The sequence below is a fragment of the Agelaius phoeniceus genome, chromosome 11, assembly GCF_051311805.1.
Source record: "Agelaius phoeniceus isolate bAgePho1 chromosome 11, bAgePho1.hap1, whole genome shotgun sequence".
NCBI classification, from domain to species: domain Eukaryota; kingdom Metazoa; phylum Chordata; class Aves; order Passeriformes; family Icteridae; genus Agelaius; species Agelaius phoeniceus.
In genome coordinates this window covers 7,969,249-7,994,505 of record NC_135275.1, presented here as the reverse complement: position 1 = coordinate 7,994,505, position 25,257 = coordinate 7,969,249, and the positions used below count along the sequence as shown (strand labels likewise).

The following is a 25,257-nucleotide window of genomic DNA, read 5'->3' as shown; positions in this document are numbered from 1 at the left end:
CACTAATAATAATAATAATAATAATAATAACAACAACAAGAATATAAAATGTGGAGGTTTTTTAAAACTTAACTGTATTTTTATCAACCATGGCCACAGCCACCAGACCTCAGACTTGACACAGCTGAGCTGGTGTAGGTGCAGTGAGTCTTTCAAAGTGTGTCTGCTGCTAATTAATGAAATCCAGCTACAATATTAATTCAGTTGGGCACTGCTGTAAAGCTGGCATTACAATTAGTTACATAGTGTCCAAGTTATGATAGCAGGCCTCTTTAACAGAGATCCAGTGAAGTGAACCACTCCAGAGGAGACAGACCATTCCCTGTATTACTGCAAAATGCCATTGCTCTGGCTCCATGCTGTGCCCTCAGTGTGAGCTGTATGGACACCACTAAACTAAGCTGGCTCTAGCTACAGCCTCAGTACACCCAGGAAAAATAAAACAAGCACAGTCCCTTTCCCTTCAGAAATGAGATACCTGAATTTTTGCTTTGAACAAAATACTTACAACTACATCCCAGTGTTCTCACAGCCTCTGTGAAGTCTGTATTTTCTGTGCATCTTTACTACTAACACAACTGACATATTTTAACAGATTATTTAGTAATCTTCATTTCTCCAGGTTACTCTTGAACTCAGAATGCTTTGTGATCCTTCACAAACAGACCTCAGGCTGTTTTCCTGCTGATTTAAGTTTCCTCATACTGAAAGTCAGAGTGCTGGACCCAAAAGCCTGGGCACCACAGGGTGTCCTCCAAGCAATGTGTCACACACAGTCACCAGTCTGGCAGTCTGGAAGGTGCTTTAATTGTTGGAAAAGAACCAACAGGTTTGGACACCAGCTCTGTACAGCTCATCTTCACTGAGAGCCCTGTACAAGAAGGCAGATTTCACATTCAGGTCCCCCCCAATGGGACAGTGCTCTCCAGGACTTTACCAGCAGACATTTAAGATGTCCAAGGGCAAAGACAAGGGCTTATCAAGACCTCATCCTATTCATTAAGCCTGTGATCAACAATTATCCTAATCAGTTTTCTAACTACTACAGTCAGGTGTTTGGCAGAGCTGTTATTTTCTCCTTGCCTCCTTGAGGTCTGCCATTAAAGCCTTCTCTAAGAGCACATTTGAATTCTGCTGCTCAAGAACTATTCTGCCACCAGCTTTCTAAAGCTACTCCTCCATAACAGCTGTCCAGGAGCAATCACCAAAAGAAGAAAGAGACTGGATATTTTGAGCTTCTTGAGAAAAATCAAGCTTATCTTCTGGGGCAGAAAAGACCTTAACTCCTTAGATTTCAGCATTTCTGGGTGGGCTTACCCTGTGCTATGTACAGGGACGAAAACAAGAAACAGTAATAAAAAGGTTAAATTCTACACTTCTCTATAAAAAATTTGATTCTAGTTAGTCTTCCAAATTTGAGAGCAGTAACTCATTCAAAGAAACCCTAAACACTTCATGTATCAAAGAAACAATGCAGGAGATGCCAAGCACACACACCCTCCCTTACTCACATGTTTAAAAGATCCATGGGGGGCTGCAGTTGCTCCTGTGTCTTCTAGATACTCATCCCAGTTGAATTCCATTTCTTCCACACTGGAACCAGCATCTGGAAGAGAAGCCAAACACTTCTGTGGCTTTAGGCTACTACAAACCACAGCAAAACCCACTTTGATTCCAAATGACTGAGCACACAGGTGTGCAGTGAACACATTTCAAGAAATGAACAGCATTACTTGGCCTTTGTTGCCTGTGAACAGCACCTATAAGCTGGACTTGGTCTGGAAAACAGTGAAATCCAGGGGATTTTGGTTTAGCACAAATTTGCTTACAATTTGTGAGAGGGAAACAAAGGCAGAAGAGCTCTGTATTTATATCAACAAATATGAGAGACTCAGAACTCCAGGCACACTGGACTGTTGGTGTTTTAAATTAAAAACCACCCAGGAAAGAGCAGTACACACTAGTGAGAGATTTGAAAAGAAAGTCTAACAAATCCTTTGAAATATGACTGTGCTCTTTTTAAAGTCAGATAGTATACATTTAGCTGTTCTAAAACACCAAAAGCAAAGAGAGGGATTCAGGGTAGTTCTAAAGAAAACAACTTGAGACATAACTGAAATAAAGTCCTTTCAACTTGGTCACTTTAAAAGCCCAGCTTGTAAGGTGTAACAGCTTCTTTAGACCAAGAAAACCTCATTATGGGATGCATTTAAAGCATAAATGTGCTAAAACCACTCAAACCACAGTTTAAAGCTCACTCAGGTTGTTAGGGAAGCAAGCACCTGTAACAAGCCACACTACAGATTAGTCAAATTCTCAATTATTATTGTCAGGCCTGTACCCCAGCCCTGTCTCCCCTTCAGTTCTGGCTTGGCCCCCCTTCCCTGCTTCTCTCCTACTCCTATTTTCTCCAACATGTACCCCCCTTGCTAAAGAGACACCAAGCCAGCCCAGGGTGGATTTCAGGTCCCCTGTTTAGTTCATTTTTCCTGCAGGAACACAGTGGGGTGGCCAGTGAGGGTCCCAGGCTATGCAAGCAGCATTTTTAACCTCAACACACCAGGATCAGGTTCAGCAGCAAAATGGGGTTGCAGTGACAGCACACAAGAGCAGAGCTTTCATTTTCATTTTCAGGCTTGGTTCCACCATCTGCCCCAGAGCTGTCTATGAATGAACAACAGAGCTTTCCCTCTCTCAGGACGAGGAAACCTGATACCTTGTTTATATTTGAAAACAGAGAAATCTCTGTGTATCACAAGCCCAAGGAGAGCTCAGCAAAGGTTACAGGACACTGGCATTTCCTACACCCCGTGCCTTTCCTAGGGCAGGCAGTAACTGATCTTTCCAGCAGCAGTCGTTCGAGTAGGAAACATTACACATTAAAAAAATGAATTAATTAGCACCACGTGTCCTTATCAGCCCCCTGGACAGGCTAACAAGCTAAGTAAGCTCTGGGACAATTCCCAGTCTTCCAATAGAAAGGAGCAAATATTTGTCCAAAAGTCTGAGATACATTAAATAGAGTAAAAACCTACAAGTCTTGAGTTTAATAGGTTCATTTTGCCTTCAGACTGATGGTTAAGCTCATCTTTGACTTTTCATTGTGACTCTAGGAGTTATCACTTCCCAAAGCTCAAAAATGTATATTCGGTTAGCTGTTGTTTGCTGATGACATTATCTATTTTAAAAGACACTCTTATCTCTCCAGACCCCAACTTTGTCTGTTTTTAACCAAACATAGCTGGCTATTTTGGCCTTTCACAGCTCAAAAGATTCAGAGCTTGAACATCACCATCACTTTTAAGGAATAATTTTTAACTTACTGAAGAAATTACCTGGAGAAATAAATAAGGAGTTTTATTTTGAATTTTTTTTTAGGAAATAAAAGGTTAAGACACAGACCACAGTTGTTTGCAACTTAGGGTGGAGCCGATCAAAGCTTTGGCTGCAAGCCATTCTAAGAAAAACAATTTCATTGCAAAATGTTGTTAAAATAGATTAAGATTTCTCAACACATTTAAACAGAATTTTAGTTTTATATGACCATAAAAACGCTGAAGTTCACAGCTCCAAAATCAAGAAGGAAACAAACACCAGCTCTGGTCAGTCAGACCTAGGAGCGAATTTTAAGTTTCCTCCTACCCAAAGAAAACCATCTCACTTTTTGCATCAAAAATCCTCCTACAGCAGGAGCCCCGCTCCCCTCCAGCCCCAAAAAGCCAGTCCTGCCTGGGGTGACCCTGACACTGCTCCAAGGGCCGGGGAGCGGAGCGGGAGAGGCGCGGGCCGGGCCCCGGGAGCGGCAGCGCCCCGGGAGAGCCGCAGGGAGCCGGGGCTGGGCAGCCCGCACGGCGAGCCCCCAGCCCGGGATCATCAGATAACCGCCCAGGGCCACTTAAGCTCCTTAAATGAGCCACAGGTCACTTCACACACTGAAAGGGTCAATTAGTAAGTTCTGTTGCCACTTAATTGCTACAAGGAGCTCCCAGGAAAGCCGGCTCGCCTGCAGCTGCTCAGCGAGCCCTGCCTTGAACTGCGGCTGAAGCCAATCCCGGCTGGGCAGCCACGGCAGCTCCTCCGGCACCCACCCATCCTCGGCCCTACAGCCTGTCCCACACCCAGAGCAGCTTTCTCCGTGCCACGGCAGCTCCTCCGGCACCCACCCATCCTCGGCCCTACAGCCTGTCCCACATCCAGAGCAGCTTTCCCCGTGCCACGGCAGCTCCTCTGTCACCCACCCGCTCATCCTGGGTCCTGCAGCCTGTCCCACATCCAGAGCAGCTTTCTCCGTGCCAGGGCAGCTCCTCTGTCACCCACCCGCTCATCCTCGGCCCTGAAGCCTGTCCCCTACACCCAGTGGGAGAGGTAAAACCAGCGAGAACTGCTAACTCTTGTATCTGAGTATAAAACCTCTGTCTCCTTACTTTCAAAGGATAACAGTAATCCAGTGGTTTTAGGAGCCGCTCATCTTGGTGCAAATCCAAGTGAAAATAATGGACCTATCACTAGTCCTAAACACATTCATACTCTTAACTCCAGCAACCCTCTCCACCTCCATCCTATTTCCACTTCTATCCAACAACCTCAAGAACACCCCCAACACAATTACAAACACAGTCAAAACCTCCTTTTTAATCAGCCTAATCCCAATAACAATCTACATCCACTCCGGAACAGGAAGCCTCACCTCCTTCTGAGAATGAAAATTCATTATAAACTTCAAAATACCCATCAGCCTAAAAATAGACTTCTACTCCTTTACCTTCTTCCCCATCACACTGTTCGTATCATGATCTATCCAACAATTTGCAACATGATATATGGCCTCAGACTCCTACATTACAAAATTTTTCACCTACCTGCTATTCTTCTTAATTGCCATACTCATCCTAATCATGGCCAACAACCTATTTGTCCTATTCACTGGCTGAGAGGGAGTTGGAATCATGTCCTTCCTTCCAGCAGAGCTCCCTCCGTGCCAGGGCAGCTCCTCTGGCACCCACCCGCTCACCCTTGGCCCTGCAGCCTGTCCCACACCCCCAGAGCAGCTCCCTCCATGCCAGGGCAGCTCCTCTGTCCCCTCTCATCCCTGCAGCCTGTCCCACACCCCCAGAGCGGCTCCCTCAGTGCCAGGGCAGCTCCTCTGTCCCCTCTCATCCCTGCAGCCTGTCCCACACCCCCAGAGCAGCTCCCTCCATGCCAGGGCAGCTCCTCTGTCCCCTCTCATCCCTGCAGCCTGTCCCACACCCCCAGAGCGGCTCCCTCCATGCCAGGGCAGCTCCTCTGTCCCCTCTCATCCCCAGCCCTGCAGCCTGGCCCCTCCCAGAGCAGCTCTCTCCGTGCAGGGCTGGCCTGTGGTGAGATGGGCTCAGCTTGCTCTGTCCTGCACAGCACTCACAGCTCATCAGCACAGCCAAAAGCTCACTCAAACCCGGTTTTCATAGGAAAAGTAAATAAACCCCCCAACAACCAAATGCAACCCAACTCAAAAACCAAACTCCCCCCCCCAAAAAAAAACCAAACCAACCCAACAAAACACAAATCCCTATCCAACACTCATAGAAAATTTAATACTCTTACAATTTTCTTATAGTGAGCTCCTTCAGTCAGAGAGATTTTTTTAAAAACTTCTGCAAAAAGCCCCCACAACTTTTTCTATTCATTCATTCATAAAGCTGAACCCAGGTTGTGTTCACATTTCACCAAGGTTTTACAGCTGAGGTGACCAGCCTCTCACTTCCACCAATGAGCACAGAGCTGGGAAATTCTCCTCTTTTTTGGAGGCTGCCCCAGCTGAGGTTTGTGCTTAGCCATGGTTTGAACCATCCTTTTTGCTGCTTTTCACAAACCTGCCACAGCACCCCAGGTTATTTAGCACAGCTCCTTCTGGAGCAATGTGGAGCAGGAAAAGCTCACAGAATAAAGCTCCAAGTGAAAATGCTATATGAGGATTCACAATGAGAGCAGTAAATTAACTTTTTAATTGTGGCATGTGGTAGGACTACATAAAAAAAAGAAAAATCCCCAAAATAAGTCTCTCTTTTTCAACATCTGAATGCAGAAGCACTCCAAAGGTGCACCAAAGGACCATCTCTCTGGTAAGGCTTTCAGAGCCAGAATCCAATCACTTTTCTGGTTTTATTGGCAGGACAGTAGCAGCAGAACAGGCCCTGCTTAAATCAAGCCTTTGAACTGTTCTGCTGGTATTTTATGCAAGACCCCATTGCACAGCTCCATCCTCACAGGCTGGCAGACCCCTGGAGACTCAGGACCAGTTTAATGAAGGCACATTCCTGAGGGGCCCTAAGTCTGCACTAAACACCCTGATCAGTCTGAGTTCAGAATGTTCAATAAAACCCCAGACATTTACAGCAGAGGTTCTTGCTACTGTGAGAAAGAAACTTGCAAGTCAGCGTGACAGATAACAACAAGCAAAACCATATTTAATGCATTTGATTCCAAAGCACAATTTATTCATCTAATTCTGCATGGGTGTACATATTTATGCTCTCTCTTTCTCCCCATATCCTTAATTGCTACAAGCCCTAAATACATTCAGCTTTCTGCTGTGTGGAGACTTATTTCTCTGTATTAGACAGGATGACTGAGCAGCACATTAGCCCAGGGGCAAAGCACAACTTTGGCAAAGGCAGGGGAAGAAATCTGACACAATTCTCATCCCTCTGGCATTGCCATGCAACCAAGTTTGTGTCAGGAGAACTTTCAAATCAAGCTAACATTTTCTTAAGTAAAATCAGGGAAGTGTCCTACAGAGAATATTCACCCACTTTGGAGGTGAGAAAATTCTCTATATGAATATCAGCAGTTTCCTAGGCAGGTGCATCACTTCCCATTTGTCCCTATTTCTACTGGCCTTAGTGGGAACACTCACTCTTTCTGAATTTTATCACAAATTACATCCTGCTGCTCTCTGATACATACAGGTTGAGAAAGAATATGGAATTATACCATTTGGACTGGAGAATGTAGTGAAATATTAAGGAAGTTAGCCCTTAAAAATATCTGAAATGGAAAGAGTCTACACCCGGCTGTTCTCATCTTTGGATTTGAGCTAAATTCTCACTGCAAATAACTTTAATGCATTTTTAATGTCATTTAGTTGAAGACTGTCACATTGGACATTTAAGTACATCACAATTGAAGGTCTTGCAGACTTCAGTAAGGCTAACCCAAAGGTTTCTCACCCTGAAATGTAGATATAGTTCAATCTGATTTTAATAACAGTTAATCTTTTTCATCTCCACCAGCTGCGAGGCCATGAATAAATAAAGACAGGTTGGAATTTCAGGAGTTGAAAATGACTGTGACATGAATAAAAGTTGTCTTTTCCTCTCATAGCACATGGGAGAATCACAACCAGCAACCCTGAGCTCTGTCTGGGTTCTTGGAGCCAGAGAGCCTGGATGTAAAACCAGAAGAACAGAGGAGAACCTCCAAAAGCTGCTGCAAATTATCAAGTGGAACAAAATTACACCAGTCAAAGAATATGAAAGCAATGTTCCAGCAGTGGTTTGGACTAGTGTAACTCAAAAGCACTTCAGAAAACAATACTAGAGGGCACAACAAAACCAATGTGCTTATGCTTACACAGGTATTTGCTGGGAACTATTTCTGAATGCAAGTAAAGCTCTCATCATTTATTGTTTGCTCTTCACAGCCTCCTGTACTCAAACCTGGCACAAAAGGATGCTCAGGGAAATAGCTGCTGAGTAATTTCAAGCCAGAATCAAACCTTTCCTCAGCTATTCAAAAGCACACAGTGAGAGAGGACTCTCTGACCTGCTACTTTTTGAGGAAGATGGAAAAATATCAATAAAGGTTTTAAGACTGAGGGATGTGCTATCACAGCCTGTGGACACACCACTGCTGACCATGTAAACAACTCCTCACTCTTCTGCTCCCTTCCTTACACTCTGTGACAGAAGCCTGCAGTTTCCACTAGGCAAGGAAAAAGTATTTGCATGTGCCAGGAGAAATTCTACATCCACACCCACGATGCCTTTTCTGGACTATTTGAGGATATAACATTGACAACAATTGGACTGACTTGCTGTAATTAGTAATCAAAAAGCACATTTCAGCATCATAAAGCAGATTATAGCATTCTCCTAGAAAGCACGATAGATTAAAATTATGTTTAACATTTCTCCAGCAACACTGACAAAAATTAGATTACCATAAAGTAAAGGTAGAAAAATTACCAATAGTGAATTATCCTATGAGAAGAGGAGCTTGTTGGACAAGTACCAAAGGAAAGTAATACTCAGACAAAATCTTGGTCCAATTGTTTACACTGATAATTACGAATTAAAATTTGCTTTCTATAAACTGTGATGGCTAGGGAGCTCCTCAAAGAAAAGGGAACAGTCATGGCAGGCAAGACAGAGCAAATGGATGGTCCCAAGCCCCACATTTCCAGAACTGTTTCAGAAAGCTGTTAGTATTCCCAGCCATCCCACACTAACACTCTTCCTGGCCTGGTGTTCCAAGGTTATCCAAAACCTGAGATGATTTCTCATACTATACCATTCTGCAGGAGGTTAGGTATTGATCTCACAAGCCCATCAAAGAGGACACACCAAGGCACTTCAGAAAAACAGGACAGATTACAATGGCAGCAAACAGCTTCAGTTATCTGACTTTTCCAACCAGCACCAAAAGCTTGCCAAAATATTAGGAAGATGAACACAAGGACAGAACTAGGTATTAACCCCTCTGAAAGAGAAATGCCTTAAAATAATAAGTGTTAACACCACCAAGCTTTTCACAAGCACATCTCATAGCGGTACCACAGAAAGGAAAGTCGCAGCTTCTTGAAAACACAACCACCAAGGTGGGCCAGATTTTGTTTCCCTTTGAGCCAGTGGTACACCCTGCTCTGATACAGAGCAGTAACAAACACAGCCATGACAGCCCCAGAGCCAGAGCACAACCCAGAATCTGTGGAGCCTCTCCCTGTGACCAGCACCAGGCACTGTGGGACACTCACTGTGCCCATCTTTCTCCCACATTGCTCATGCTTTTAGAGAAGCTGGCCAGGACTGTTACCTGCATCATACTGCTGTTCTCCATTCATCTCCACAGGAGCCCAGTGGCTGTTCCCAGCAGCCAGAAGCAGGGGGGTCCAAGGCTGTCACTGTTTGGTGGTCATGAGTCACCTCCCGCCTTCCACAGCGGCCGGGACATTCAGGAAGGGAGCCTGGAAAACACCTGAAAGGAACAGCTGGTAAGGAAATCTTCATGGGATTTTTAGCTACTTTTAAGATAGAATCCTAGAGTGGTTTGGGTTGGAAGAGAACTCGAAGATCATCTCCTTCCATGGGCAGGGACACCTTCCCCTCTCCCAGGCTGCCCAGGGCCCATCCCACCTGGCCTTGGGCATGCCAGGGATCCAGGGGCAGCCACAGCTGCCAGGGCCTCACCACCCCCACAGGGAAACACTTCTTCCTAATATCCAATTTACAAACATATTCCTATTAGCAATTAAATAATTGTGTCATTATGAATGCTAGAAAATAAGTAAAAACAGGACTGAAGCAAGCCCACCAGTTCATTAGCACAAGTTTTGTTTCTTTACAAAATTCTCCACAAAAGCAAAGTTGCATAGTAAATAAGAGTCTAGGTAACATGTTTCTTTAGAAATAACACACTTTGACTGACATCTTTATATAAATCAAAGAGATGAGTGGTCATAAACCCAAGATCATTGGCTTGAAAATTCTTGTAAGAAAAAGGTAATCTTAAAAACCCTTTGCATTCTTGTTGAATGTCTGTGAAGCACCTGTTTTATTTAAGTGATATACCTGAAATAATAAAGAAGACTAAAAATCAGGTTCTAAAAAACTTAGGTTGTGCTTCTGAAATGAACACATTTTGAATAACAATGCTTTATAAAAAGGAAGTCCTACACATTTGAAAAGTCTCTGATTTTGAGTTTTGTACACCTGTAATGTCTATGCAGACTATCTGATAAACCTTAGAGGTACACAACACTGGTAGCTTCCTTCACACACAAATAAATCAGCAAACTTGAATGGAATAAAATATCCAGCAGCAGTGCTCAGTCATGTAGGAAGTTCAAGTACAATCAAAACTACAGCCAACTTCAAAAATTTTCATTACACGTGAAAAAAAGAAGTTTTGAGAATAGCAAGAGTTATCATTAAGAGCTCCTATTGAATGGCAGCTTAATGCCACAAAAATCTACTGTGTAGAAGATACCAATAACTTTTATTCATTACAGCTTCACAGGAATGTGTCTGGAATGGAACCCAGCTGCCAATTTCTGCTCTATGCCTCTAACCTGCTCCATTCCAGCTCAGAAAGTCTGTGCTCAGCATGCAACTACAAGGTCACACATTAACTCCCACCCAGCTCTGCCTCTGTGAGAAAGGCACTGAGAAATTAAGCACAGGCTCCACTCTCACTCCCCACAGTTGTTCCAGGCTCAGAGGACAAAGCAGAGCAGGGTAGGGTAACTCAAGCACATGTCCCACCCTATCCTCTCCCTGCACAGACTGAGCTTCCATCTATTCCATCTTTTATAAAGTGATGCTGGAAGAGGATGTCACTGGCACGATGCTCAGCACAAAGAAAAGAACTAACCAACAAAACACGTTTTAATCATTAATCAAAACATGTCTTGGTAATGGCCTATCCTAAGTCTATCAGCTGTCACAGTGTTAAGCCAAAACAAAGGCAATGCTGTGAGCAAAGCACATATTCCACAAGTCTGAAGATATGCCACTGCTTTAGAATAGTGTAGCCCTGGCAAAGTATACTCAGAATTAATTGCAATTAAGCTATTTTCAGTTTATGGGGTACGGTTCTCAAATAGCTTCGACAACTAAACTATGTGACGCAACTACACTATTTGCTTTTTCTTTATGCAACATGTGAATATTTAGGACACTACCCTCCCCACCAAAACCCCAAAACAAACCCACAAAACCAAACCCCAAGCACCAAAGAGGCTGTTGATTTAGAAGATGCCAAACACTGGCAGCTCCTGTTGAAGCTGATTGATATTCTGCCCGAGTCAAGTTGGGTTGTTACTCAGGATTTCATAAGCAGTTGTGGTGTTTTATGTACACAAAATTGAGAGCACTTGTAATTAGCACCCACCATGGCTGCTGCTTACAGTCTGGCACCCCAAAGATTATCTTTTGATAAATCTCGAGGGAAGTGGAGCACAAGTGCTGCTGGAACAGAGCTGCTTTGGAAATACTTTGGACTCTTCAGCCTCACTTCTGCATTTCAAATCTCCTTTCAGCACATGAAATATTCAGATGTTAGCAACTGGAGGCAGCATTAAAAACAGTTACAGTTCATTAAAGCCAGATGGCTCACTTGAATATGAAAAGAAATCAAACATAAGTTGGCTGTTGAATTAAAGTAAATCAGCTGGTGTCTGAGGCTTAATATCATTTTAAAACAAAGGCGCACCAGACAATGGGGACAGGAGCCACCCCTTAGGACAGAGCTCCAGCAAGGATCGGCTTTCAGCGAATTCCTTCATGCCGAGGCACCCGGTAAAATCTATTTCAAACCGTGTCCAGCACGGAGCTGCTCCCAGTGGGCAGCAGGAGACCTGTCCGGGGCAGGGCAGGGCTGGGTTCCTGCAGCACCCAGAGCCTGCTCTGGAGATGTACAGGGCAGGGCAGGGCTCCTGCAGCACCCAGAGCCTGCTCTGGAGATGTACAGGACAGGGCAGGGCAGGGCTCCTGCAGCACCCAGAGCCTGCTCTGGAGATGGGCAGGGCAGGGCAGGGTTCCTGCAGCACCCAGAGCCTGCTCCGGAGATGTACAGGACAGGGCAGGGCAGGGCAGGGCTCCTGCAGCACCCAGAGCCTGCTCTGGAGATGTACAGGACAGGGCAGGGCTCCTGCAGCACCCAGAGCCTGCTCTGGAGATGGGCAGGGCAGGGTTCCTGGGGCACCCAGAGGCTGCTCTGCTCTGGAGATGGGCAGGGCAGGGCTCCTGCAGCACCCAGAGCCTGCTCTGGAGATGGGCAGGGCAGGGCAGGGCTCCTGGAGCACCCAGAGCCTGCTCTGGAGATGTACAGGGCAGGGCAGGGCAGGGCTCCTGCAGCACCCAGAGCCTGCTCTGGAGATGGGCAGGGCAGGGTTCCTGCAGCACCCAGAGCCTGCTCTGGAGATGTACAGGGCAGGGCAGGGCTCCTGCAGCACCCAGAGCCTGCTCTGGAGATGGGCAGGGCAGGGCTCCTGCAGCACCCAGAGCCTGCTCTGGAGATGTACAGGGCAGGGCAGGGCAGGGCTCCTGCAGCACCCAGAGCCTGCTCTGGAGATGGACAGGGCAGGGCAGGGCTCCTGCAGCACCCAGAGCCTGCTCTGGAGATGGGCAGGGCAGGGCTCCTGCAGCACCCAGAGGCTGCTCTGCTCTGGAGATGGGCAGGGCAGGGCAGGGCTCCTGCAGCACCCAGAGCCTGCTCTGCCCGCTCCGCTCCGGAGATGCGCGGCCAGGGCAGCGCGGGTCCCTGCCTTTGTTACTCTGGGGGCGGCAGGACAGGGCTGTGTCCTCCGGCTCCCTGTGCCCATTCACACATTCACCCGGGCTCTTTCACCTCGAGAAACAGCAGTGATGCATTTCCTCGGAGGGGAAATGACACGTACACTTCTTCTAAAGACATTTGTAACTCATTTTTCTCTAGGACTCACGGCGGGCCCGATCCTGGCGCTGCACAGGACGGGGCTCCAACCACAGGGGACAGACCCCCCTCAATCCTAATTCCTGATGCTGCCATGCAAAACCCACACTTCATTTGCTCTGCTTCTATTATTGCTGCAGAAACCAGCCATTCCCACAGCCTCCAAAAACCCCACCACTCCAAGCAGCTTTTTTAAACCTTTTTTTTCTACTCTAACACCACCACAGTCAATAATGAATTTAGGTCTCAGCCGGCCCTTTTGCTACACGAAGATGAGATAGTGGCTCCAGGGGAAAGGGGAGCATGCTGGAATCGAGATTTGTGAGTGACTGGGTACTCACAGGCCACACAGCTTATCAATGCATGAGCAGAGCTAAGGCAGAAATGCAGCTGCACAGGATCCTCTGCCCTAGGAGATAAGCCAGGCCTAAAACATCAGCCCTTTGGAGAACACATCTGCACCTGCTCAGAGGGCAGAGACTCCAGCCAGCCTGACTGAGACTCTGCCACTCCTCACTGACACAACAAAGTCAAAAATGGAAAGGACCTTCTTGGATGCCAACTTAAGTTGAAGTGTTGTATTAAAAAAAATTAAATTCTACAGCACAAAAAGAATCTAATGCAATAAACTATTCAGGTAGGAACCAACTTAATTTTAGGTTCAACTTAAAACGTGTAGCACTTGATTCACAAACATTTTGGAAATGCATTCCAGCTGTACTGGCGAGTTTCATATCACTCTCAGTTAAGTGTCTTCAGCACAAAACAAGATATATTGTGCAAATTTCTCAACCAGAACCAAAATCAACGATGCTGGAGAAAATTAATTTCCAAGCTATTCAGTGTGAGTTTCATTCACCATTTTGTAGCAATACACTTGCAGTCACAGAAATACCCAAAGTCTTACACTGGGGTCAGTGCATTTCTTTAAAACAGCCCCATCCTTTTGGGGGAAAAAGCCAGAGACTCTGGCTAAGCACTGCTGCCAGCTCTGTGGAAGGACACAGCTGATTACCTGCCACAGCAGATCAGCAGCCACCTCCATCAGGCACAATTGCAGATTTCTGCCTCCTTTGAACAAAAACCTCACCCTTGAAATAAGGGCTGAGAAAAGCAAAAGCAAACAAACGTTCAGAAGAGCATCTGGTGTAGGAGATCTTTAATACCTGAGAAGGGACAGTTTAAGATTCCCAGATCAAGTGTCTGCAGGATCACTGCTGCTGCACTTGGATGGGCAGCTCACCAAACCCCCAGAGCTGCAGCGTGTGGGAGACACCAGCACAGGGCTGTTCAAAGCCACCAAGGCTTTGGCCATCTCCTCTCCCCCACCTGGGGGATTTTTAACTCCAGTGACACATTGCAGGAGCAGGGTGGGCACAACCCCAGCCTCTGTCTCAGCTCCCACATGGAATACGACCCATGTTTTCTCATTCAACAACCACATCAACTCTTGTGTTAGACAGGACATCAAAAATATTTTCTTGGGAAGCAAAATATTATTGTACACACATCTATGCCCTTCCCTCTTGCTCCATCCTGCTGCCATTCTCCCTGCTGGAGCCCTTGGCAGAGGTCCTGCTTTTCCAAGAAAGGGTCTCCAGAGTCCCATACTTCATGCAAGCTCCCAGTTCTCCAAGCCTTTTAGAGTCAAAATAGGGTTTAAGGCTTTCCTTATAATTTTGTCTTCTCTTCTTTAGTCCCTACCAGCTGGAAGCCTGGATAACATTTTAGATATTTTCTAACTTTCAGTTGTATAAACAAAATAAGTATTTCACAAGCCTTCCTAGTACCTGACGTCCCACAAACAAAAGACAAAATGGAAGACTACTTACAATGCCCAATTTATGCTGAAATTCCAAATTTTCAAGCCATTGTAATTGCTATTCTGTGACAAGAAGAAAAAAATCAGTTTTGATTGTTTCTGTAGGAAAGAAAACTACTTGTCACAGAAGCCTTGACTCAGCACTGTTAGCACACTCCAAAATCTCCAGACCTGCAAGGCCCAGAAAGCAGGCTATGGATAGGCAAAATAAAGTGTGATGCCTCTATAACAAAGTAATAAAAATACTACCAGTTTCATTAGTCACAGCTGCTGAAGGAATTATCCCACCCAATGTGAAGAACAGAAACCTTTGGCTGACTTGCAGCTCTTTAAGGCATTATTTTTACATACACAAATGGAACAGCTGGTCTGTGAGAAGCAGCTAATTTGCCTGATTCTGTAAGGATTTATCAAATACAAACAAAGCACTGAATCTACCTTTTATGCAGGTAGAACCACCATCTACCACCAAGGTAGAACATTTCCTTTAAGTTGTCTTATCTGAACAGCAAAATTCTGTTGATACCATTGAACATGAAGTTTATATATGTCTATAAATGCAAATAGGAAGTATCACCAGAGTTAGATTAATTATTAAAACTTACAATAATTTCTCTCCCACCTGTGCTGAAATCTCTACTCACAGACCAGTAGCCCTGACAACTCCCTGCTGCTCCCATTAAATCTGTTTTGGCAGAAGAGAACTCAGCTTCATCCATTCCATTGCAACAGCAATGCTGAGACTCCTCAAAGAGAAGTGCATGTAAAGAACACACCTTCTGTTCTTACCCTCCCAAAGAAATTTTTGTAAGATGTAAAAGGAGCAAAGAATCTGCAGAGGAGGATGCAGGCCAACATCAGCAGCCAGGCCTCCAGAGCTGTGTGGCTCTGAACACACCTCACCCCCTCCACATGGAGAGAACCATAACACCCTGCAGAGGATGCAGCCTGCACCCTGCACTGCACCAAGAAAGGGATTAGTTCTGTTCCAAGGGTTTATTAAAAACCAAAGGCCTATGTTTGTGACAGCTGCCCTGCACTGACCCAATCTGACCCACCAAGGTGGGCAGAACCAGCAGAGGCTGCTCTGTGCACACTGAGCCAGCAGAGCCCCCAGTTATTTAGAGTTGAACACTGCTGTCCTCCATGCTTGGACACCTCCAGGACTCAGAGAGGTGTCCAAGCACTGCCACAGCAGCACCCCAGCTGTGCCCCTGGCCCCTCCTTGCCTGCAGCACACAGGACAGGGTGGCTGTGTCACCAGGACAGGGCAGGGGGACACTGCACCAGGGCACCAGAGCCCCTCACGTCAGGTTAAATGCAGCAAGTGCTGGCATTACACAGTTAGATAAACAGGAACCTCACAGCACACTGAAAGGTTAAAGCCTGGCAGTCCCTTCTGCCTTGAACATGTGGAGATGTCTGTGAATGTACATTTTACCAGCATAAATATATTTACCAGAGAAAAGGAGTATCTATTTGGTCACAGAATAGGACCAGTGCTTCTACCTTTAACTCCATCTTTCATTAGAGCTATTGTACATCACAGAAAAAAACCCAAACAATAACCCATTTAACAAAATTTTGCTGATACCATATGTGATGTTTATCTTTTCCACTTAGATTAGGTCACTTCATGTCTGTTTTCCAATCCCAACCCCTGTCTGAAGTCCAGTGGCTTCCAGGATTTGACTCAGAGCCTGGATCTGCCTGACCATCCAGGTAACACACCTAGAACTGGGAAGTCTGGTTAATGAATCTTGAAACACACAGGTCCAGCTCAACAAATTACAGGATCTGACTTTATAACCTGTGCTGTGCCTCCCAGCCAGTAAAACAATTTCCATGGGACCACAGGTTAAGTCCAGGTGAGAATGAAACAGTCACAGCTCTATTCCCAGCTAATTTAAATGCTACTCGACAGAGAGAGCACTGACTTGACAGGGGAATAACACACAACAGGGTGTCCCAAAAAGTTCCCTTATGTTTGTAAGTGGTTGCAAATAGGAGCTGTTAAATACAGTTTGCCTCTAACGTTTAAGATAGTTGGGAGTTCTGTTTCTTTTTTAAATGCAAAATCTTCAGCATTATTCTGCTCTCCTCATCTACTTTCATGGCATGCAGACTACAAGCACGTTGGGGGTTATGGGCCAAATAAAGAAACCACACAGAACAGATTGCTCTGTTTTCATTGTTGATTTTTTAAATTCATGTCCATGAATATAACTGCCTGAAGTTACAAGTTGGAAGAGAAGATGAAGGAAAAACATGAAGTTCCTGCTGCTACCAAGTCCCAGACAACAGCCTGGCAGCTTCTTATCCTCCTTACAAAGACAAGCAGCATGAACAAGCAAATATTCTACCAGTAAAATGTAGTATGATTCATGGTGAGATAGAATAGAGCACTCAGATGGAAAGAAACTGACTTCTACCTCTGGATCTGAATCCCTGGTGCATGTAAGTATGGAAACCATGGGATACAGTGATGGGGAAAGGGATGCTGCCTGTGAGGAAGCCATAGGCAAGAGTTCATCTGCCAGCAGAGGAAGGAACCCTTTACACTCCCTTGAGGAACCTACCCACTATGTGAGAGAAAAGTTTTAAATCAAAATTACGTTCATTGCACATACATTGAGGCAATTAACAAAGATACAAATAAATCTCTAAGTTCCCCAAACATGAGAATTACTGGAGAAACCTCAGAACACCAGGTTTGGAAACTATTTTCAATCTACAAAGGATGCCAGGCCTGCAGACAACATAAGAAGGTCAATGCAATCTTCACAAAGTTACAATAAATGGTTCCCTGACACTGCCACGAGGTTTGATTTGTTCAAACAAGTCCTTGCTGCCAACTCATCTTCTGTGCATGTGTTACAGGAAAATCTTTGAATAAAATCTGAACAGGACACTCAGCTTGACTCAGCACCCAAGTCACACGAAGGGAAAAAAACTCGGCACAATCTCCCAAACCCTTCTTTGAAAATGAACTCCTGTTTCAGAAAACCAACTAATGGATGTCATCACTGCAGACAATACAACAATTAAAGGAGAAGACTGGTGGGGAAAGGAAGGTATCTTGCAAGTAAGACATTTAAGAAGAAATCCATGACATAAAACGCCTTTTGCATGTAAAAGCACGCTCCTACTCCTTTCCTTCTTTTGTCATGCCATTGAAATGGCACATGATACAGAAAAAAGTAATATATTACACTAATTTCTCACCCACAAGCTACACTCTGAAAGGACGACACTCCCATGAGTGCCATCACAGCCACGGGACAACTCAGATTTGGGTTTAGAAATTGACTCAGTTGTTGAACTTTATATTCCTGTTTCTAAAATATTGGCACTGGTACTAAGGGAAAACAAAGGGAGTTGAATTTCATTTATATTTCTTTGCACACATGGATCATCAGGCCTTCTTCCTTGGACAAACAATCCATTAGTCAAATTGTCAGTGGCAGGCTGGAGTGAAAATTAAGACGGAAAATAACTTATTTCAAAGTTTGCAGCTTTGGTATCATATAATTTCAATCTAAGTAATTTAATCTTAAATAATTTCAATTTAAAAGCCCTTAATCACAGCATCTTTATTTGTTTTTATGCCCATTAGTGATATTTGAACATAAGGTCTATACAAACAGATGCAACTGCAAATCAAACTGTCCAAGAGACAGAAAACCTATTTTAACAAGCAGTGGTACTAAAAAAAAAAACTGTCCATGATTGCAAATAAAAGCTGCAGAAGCAAACAGCCCACAGTTTTAGCAAAAGCAGTCATCACAACAAATCAAGTTGGATCAAAACAGACGAAGAATTCACGATTTTCCTTACAAAGAAATTAACTTCCTCCTGGGTGGCCAGCACAGGGCACTGACTAGGCAAACAAACAGGGAAAGCCTGTGCTGCAGAAGTGCTCTTTGCAAAGGGACATCTGAGGTCATTTTCCCTAACAAGGACGCTGTGGCACCTACTAGCAAGGAGATGAACAGGAAAGAGGACTCTAAAAGGACTCTAAAAGGTGACAGCCACACCCAACACACACTGACCCCACTCCACAAAGCCACCTCATCATCAAGGCCACCAGTGCTCAGCTTGCTTTCAGAAATGCTGAGAAGCAGTTCTTCATTTCAGATGAAACTCAAAGAAATGAGACTACAGATTCTGAAGAGTCAGGTCTCTGGGCCTGCCCTGTCCTTTTCCTCACAAATCCACGTTTCTGAGCCCAGCATCACTCCAGGACTTGTGTGCCTCAGGTTTTTACTGTCATAGCTCAGTCTCGCTGGTTCATTACTGTGCAAGGCAGGTCTGGTGACCAGAGCACTCCTGGAATGTTCCCAAAGAGCTCTGCAGGCAGCAGTGCCAGCAGCAGCACAGGGACACAGAGAGCCCTGCTCTGCCACCTGGGGACAAGGAGTGAGGACACCCCTTCCTCCTCCTCCTCATCCTCCGCAGCTCCTGCAGCCTGGGACTGATCCACCCTTCCCAAAGTCCTCCCCAGCACTCCACAGAAACAGCAGCAGCACAGAAAATAAAACAGCAGCAGCACAGAAAATTAAACAGCAGCAGGTCTCAGTCCTTCTGCAAGGATCTGTTCTCTTCTCCTCACTGCCAGCAGACCAGCTCAATTCAATGCATGTTACCCATACACCATCCAGATGTTAATCCTTGCCAGGACTACAGTGAATTCCTACTCACAGGCACTCCCCAGTTTGAAAGTCAAAACATGACTGTCAATTATCACCCTAAAATTGAGGGGAAGCCAAAAACAAAACCAGGATTCTACCATGCATGGACAGCACTGGGGAATGTATCTCAAAGCCTGTGTCCCTCTGCTCGAGCCTCCAAATGTGAATATAAGAACTTCTAATTCCAGTTTTATTAAACAGAATCACTTTCCACCTCAACCACTGAGTAAAAATTATCACCTCAAGTGAGAAATCCTAGAGGAGGCAAAATTCAACTTCCCACAATGCATATTGAAAGATCCCTTATAAAAACATGTGCTGAGAGCAGGTTATCCTACATCCTAAATTTCATCCTAAATTTCTTTCTGTACAAGAAAAAGCCCTCTGCAGCCTGGGTTCAACAGATCTTTACTTTGATCCCCAGCCTGTTTCATAGGTCTCCTGTGCACTCTTGAACACCCCCTGTGCTGTTAGCAGGAGATGCATCCTGACCTGAGCTGCTCCATATCCTCCAAAGATAGCATCACTGATGAGGAAGCCTTGAGTATAATCACCTCAAACTAATCTAATCTGAGTTACTTTAGGACTGATAGGACAAGATTCCCCATTCCAGGGCAGGATCTATCACTCCCATGTGAGACATGATAAAACTGCAGAGGAGGTTACATGATTTCCCTGCAGGTGCAGGAATGCCCATGGCAGGAGCAGGAGCAGCCTGAGTGTGCCTGTGTGAGCATCTGGCAGATATTGCTGGGGCTTCAGAGTGTAACAGCAAAAATAAGTGTATTTTCCCTGATGGTGACAAATATGAGTTTACTGACACAGCTCAAATGCTAAAAGCAAAGCCAGTGATACTGAATAACTAGACAGAAATATCTGAATTATTTAGTAGACCGTGCAGAAGCACCAAACAAGCCAAAGCATGATCTTACCAAGAAAAGAACAAGGGAAAAAAAAAACCAAAACAACCCAACAGCTATTAGTTTCCTGCTGGAGAGAAGAAACAGCTGACTGCAGGATTAAGGCAGCAGCTATGGCAGAGGAGGGTGAGACTGCATGGCCAGGGATGGTGACAAGCAGCACTGCTGCTTTTTGATTGCCAAATACTACATTGGCTAAGCTGTAATATGAGATAACATCCCCAGACATTTTTTTTTTCTCTTGGACAATCTTTCTGAAATACTATCCTAAACCCTGAAGTATTCCTTGGCTAGTATCAGAAAGGAATGGAAAATCCACATTTCAACCACTCCTTTTAATAATCCTGTAGAGAAAATCCTGACCAACTGATCACAGCTAATATTTCTTCCTCATTTAACTTCCAAAACTCTGTCTCCTGCAAATGACATTTTATTTATAGCAGTGGTATTTGCTGTATAACTGATTGGGGAAGGCTGTAAATGAGCATCATTGCATATATATGGAAAACAATGATAAAGCAGTCATCAAAAAGCTACAGAACATTTAAATATTCAAATAAGGCAATCTGCATAACCCCCCACCTGAATTTTAATTTTTACAAAACTTATTTCATACCTTTGTGCCATAGATGATCTGTGCAAGCTACTTCTTTTCCACAGAAAAATGGCACCTCTCGCTTTTAGATGTGTCCAAGTGCTATTAATTTTAATTGTCAGGGTGAAGGGTAAAGGAGGTTTTGCCACAGGAGGAGAGGTTATTATTAAAGTCTAAGTGCTCAAGGCAAGAAGGCAAAGGTGAAGCTGCTGAGGAGCCCCAGTAAGGTTGCAGTGGCACTGAACTGCATCCTCACCCACCCAGCAAAACAAGGCTACAACTTGCACCTCTCTAAGATGGGAGCTACCAAAATGGGAAGGAGAGAAAAACAGTGCTGTGAGGTAAGGGAGACAGACATCACAGCAAATCAGCCTTTACAGTGAGGCAAGGACTTCCAAGGCAAAAGGAGGATCAACTTGTGGGGGACCCCATAAAGAAGCAGCTTTTACCAAGCAGGTCAAAAAGATGTCATCATGAGCTGGAAGGTTAAATCAACACCTGGCAGCTCTGGAGCTGGGATCACTCAGAAAGCACTTTACTTAAAAAACACAAACCAAACCCAAACACAGTGCTCTTGCAGCCTTGCAATGCTGAAGTCAGAACATTCAAAAACTGTATCTTTGCACTTCAGATGCAGCAAATGCAACAGGTAAGGGAGATCAGAAGCTTTTCTTATTCAAACCTTACTCTGAAATCTTGAGCGAGGCAGATTTTAAAGACTTTTTCTTTCCATGCACTTTTAAACATTATTTTACATGTTTTCACTCAGTGGTACCAGTTACTTTTTTAGCATTTTTGAGTGTGGAGATTCACTTAGAAACAGCTCTGCTCCATCCTTAGTGCTGCTTGGATTATAAAGAGCAAATACCAGAATATTCCTCAGACAACAAGATCACTTTTAGCACCACTCAATTCCCTGACCACAGACACATTAGGTCATACATATTTAAAGAAGTATCATGCCTGAAAAACTTAGATTTGATAAGAAAAACCTCAAGAAGGAAAGGGTGTTAGGCTCTTCCTCCTGGTACACACACAGCTGGGGAGAGGGGGAGCAAGGGAAAGAAGAGGGAAAAGAGGGGGTCAGTAAAAGCAATCACTGCAGTTTTGCCCTCAGGATCAGAGAAACTAAGGGGAAAAGGAAGAGCAAACACCTAGAAAACAGCCAGTTGCTTCAGAAACAAAATTTCCTTCTTTAAATATTAACCAGTTAGTCCAGAAATTTCCATGAAGAAGTTGGGGACCAAGCCCACCAACCCTTCAGCAGAAGACTTGGTAATTTATTTTACTGCTTTCACAAACAAGTGAGCAACAATGAAGAGAGCAAAAATCAAAGTGCTAACAGTAAATGTCCAAATAAGTTCTTGCCTCAACATGTGCTATGAGAACCTTTGATGTTAAAGAAAGAGGAGGAACCTGAAAGAAGAGGTCAGGCTTTTCTTGAGAATAACAGCTCCTCAGGGCTCAGCCTCAGCATGGAACAAGGAAATGTACCTCCAAGTGTTTGTTTCCAGACTTCACCACTTCCATGGCCTTGAAAGACTTGTGAACATTCTTTGTAACTTGGCTGTAGTTCCACTCATAAGGAAAATAAGGCTGCACTGCTCTGAAGAAAGTAGTTCCACACCCACTCATTCATCCCTACCCCACACTAAACTTTCCATGGGGCAAACTCACACAGCAAAGCCAAAGAGGAGACCCTGTCTAGGCTAAATCTTTATTTATAAGATTTATAAATAACTTCTACCCCCTTCATCTTCCTGATCAGGCACAGTATTCAATTCCAACAGTGGAGATGAATGAAGCTTCCAGTCCTCTGTTATTTATAAGCCTGTCAGTGCCCCATCACTCTGGCTGTCACACAGTGTGCTCGGCTCCACAGGATGATGGAGCACAGGAAATATCCAAGCACAGACCAGAAACTGTGGAGCCCAAGTAAGAAAATGTTGACTTTCCAGATTCACCTGAACTGCCCCAAGGTCTCGAGCAGGCATTGACTGGCAGCACCCAGCTCTCAGGTCAGTGATGGCCATTCCTGAGAAGCATGTGCAGCAGAGCTCCAGCATGAGCCTGTCCTGCAGCCATGGAGCAGCACAGCAGCCTGGCACTGTTCTGTGGCTCTCACATTTTGGAAATCTCCCCAGGCATCGTGCCAGGAGAAGCCATGGGAAGAGAGCTCTGTCATCTAGGACCTGGCTGATCAATGCAGCTTGGCTTTGGAGCTACACAGCAGCTTTCAGTGAGTTATGGAGTGCAAAACAGGAGTTTGGACCATACTTTCAGCTTACCTGCACTTAGAGCAGCAGCTGATTTCTTTGGGCATCAGTCCCAGATAATGTTTGGGAAGCCTTGAAGCCCTTTCCCCCCTCCTAGCTGTTTGCTCTCTATGCTTTCCACCCACCAGAGCATCATCCACTCACTCCAGAGGTTCTGTGCTGTGAACAGAAGAGCAGAGCTCCTACAGCTCTAAGAGATCTACACAGCACAGTCCTCAAAAATACCAGTTCACAACCAGCACGAGGGAATTCAGCCTTGTTATATAAGCTAAATGTTGGTATTTAACAAGCTCCACACATTTGGTCATTGGATGGTTGCACACACCAAGTTGACCTGCTTTATTTAAATTGTATTTTAGTTACCCTAAGGACAAAATTCCATACTGCACTTTCACTTTTTTAACCCAAGAAGTTGCAGAACTGAGACAATTCTATGGGATCAGTGTCATTAAAGCTGGTTCTAATGAGAGAACCATTATGCCCAGACTGTCTGAAATGAGCACAGCCATGCAGAGATTCTCATTTATCAGCTAAGCTGTATCACTATGCCATTTCACTATGCATTAAATAAGCTGTCCCCCATTAGCTAAAAAATAATAAAAAAAGCCCCCACCTTCTCTCAGTCAGAAAAAGAGCCACAGGAAACACAAGCATTCAGTGATCAAAAACAAACAAAATAAAATCAGGATTTCCATATAGGTGGTTATTACCTCTCCTTCCCTGACACCAGCAGTATTGCCAAGGACCTGGAAGGGCCACATCCATCAGCACTTGATTAATTGCTCCTGATCAGTTTCCCAGTCAGTGCTGAACAGGAGATGACCTGTGCTGATATTTGTGCAAGTATCTGTGCTGATATTTGAAGTACACACAACAGCAACTGGCATTCAGGCATGGTATATAAACTAACTTAACCAGCATGGTTTGCACTTCATTGCATGGATTCTTCCAACACAACAATCCCAGGAAGGAATTTCCCCTCTCTCCAGTCCTTTGGGTGACCAGGAGATGCAGTTTTTCCCAGGGAAGCTCCAGCACTACCTTCCTTTCTCAGTTAATGGAAGGCCAAGCCCATGATGAACTTCACCATTCCAGTCTGCCAGGGAAGTCCACAGGCAGACTAACAGTTAATGAAATAAGCATCTATTATTGCACTAACACTGAACTTGTATACTTTAGAGAAGACTGCAGCTATTTTACTCAATAGCAGCTGTGTTTACACTATAGCACAGTCTGGTACCTCTGAAACTCAAGTGAACTTATATCCCACAGTAACTGTGCTGGTTCCAAGGGAAAAAAACCTGTTAAGACAAGGAAACATGCTTCAGCTTCTTGTGTCAAATGAAAATCTTTACTTTAGCAGCTGCTTTTAAAGGTAACTTCATTTATGATAGATCAGGAATACAAACTGAACCCCAAATATAGGGAAAAGAGATGTTTCATTTATCCACTTCAGTATGTTTCATTTACTTATATGTAAAAATTCATCTGTGCTCACCCGACCAAACTTTTAAGGTCCACAAATAGGTTTTTATCAATATAAAAGCCAGCTTACAGTTCAGACTCTGAGCTGCATCCATCAGTCACTGTCAAGAACACAGCACCTGTACTCCAGCTTCCTTCACATGAAAAAAATGTCCATTGTCAAGAGAATTCAATGTTACTTATTAATGATTTAGGTGAGTGGTATCTTCCTTTTTCCTCTTAGCACTCACTGAACAGTGGGAAATAACACTTTTATTTTATGGGAAACAACACTTTTATCCAGAAAGGCTCAGACATCTATCCTGCACCATGCAGTCAGCTGGACCAGACCTGTGAAACTCATTGCTCAGAAAAGGAAATATCTCCCTGCTTTCCCCTGAAAACCACTGTTTGTGCTACCATGATGATGCCAGATCCATCACAAGGGTCACAGAGCTAAGTCCCCAGGTGGGGAATGCCATCAGCCTTTGAGCATCATCTGTGAGCCTTCTGCTCTGGCTAAGCAGAAAAACCATTTGGCACAGCACTGGCACAGCCACCAGTGCTCTGAACCTGGCACAAACAGCAGCAGCTGTTCAACCTTGGAAAATTGACCCTTCAGCCTGCTCATTTCACTCCTTGCTCAGGATAATACAATGTCAGTTTGTGAATTTTACTTAATAGTTCTTCTCGGGCAATCACTCTTTAATTTTAATTGAGGCTTACTCAATTTGCCTTTGGTTTATGGTGCCAGGTCTGTTTTGGACTGGTGAATAAAGATGATTTCCCCTGAGCTTAGAGT

General features: G+C 44.6%; 1 protein-coding gene across 1 annotated transcript in view; it reads right to left on the bottom strand.

Annotated features, from left to right (window-relative positions):
* SFMBT1 (Scm like with four mbt domains 1) overlaps window positions 1-25,257 on the bottom strand; it is a 73,350-nt gene that overhangs the window by 27,819 nt on the left and 20,274 nt on the right. The window contains exons 2-3 of the mRNA XM_054640294.2: window positions 9,070-9,231; window positions 1,512-1,606 (exon numbers count right to left, since the gene is read on the bottom strand). Of these exons, the coding sequence (XP_054496269.1) occupies window positions 1,512-1,606; window positions 9,070-9,097 (123 nt within the window). The 5' untranslated portion in view covers window positions 9,098-9,231. The remainder of the gene's footprint in view (window positions 1-1,511; window positions 1,607-9,069; window positions 9,232-25,257) is intronic.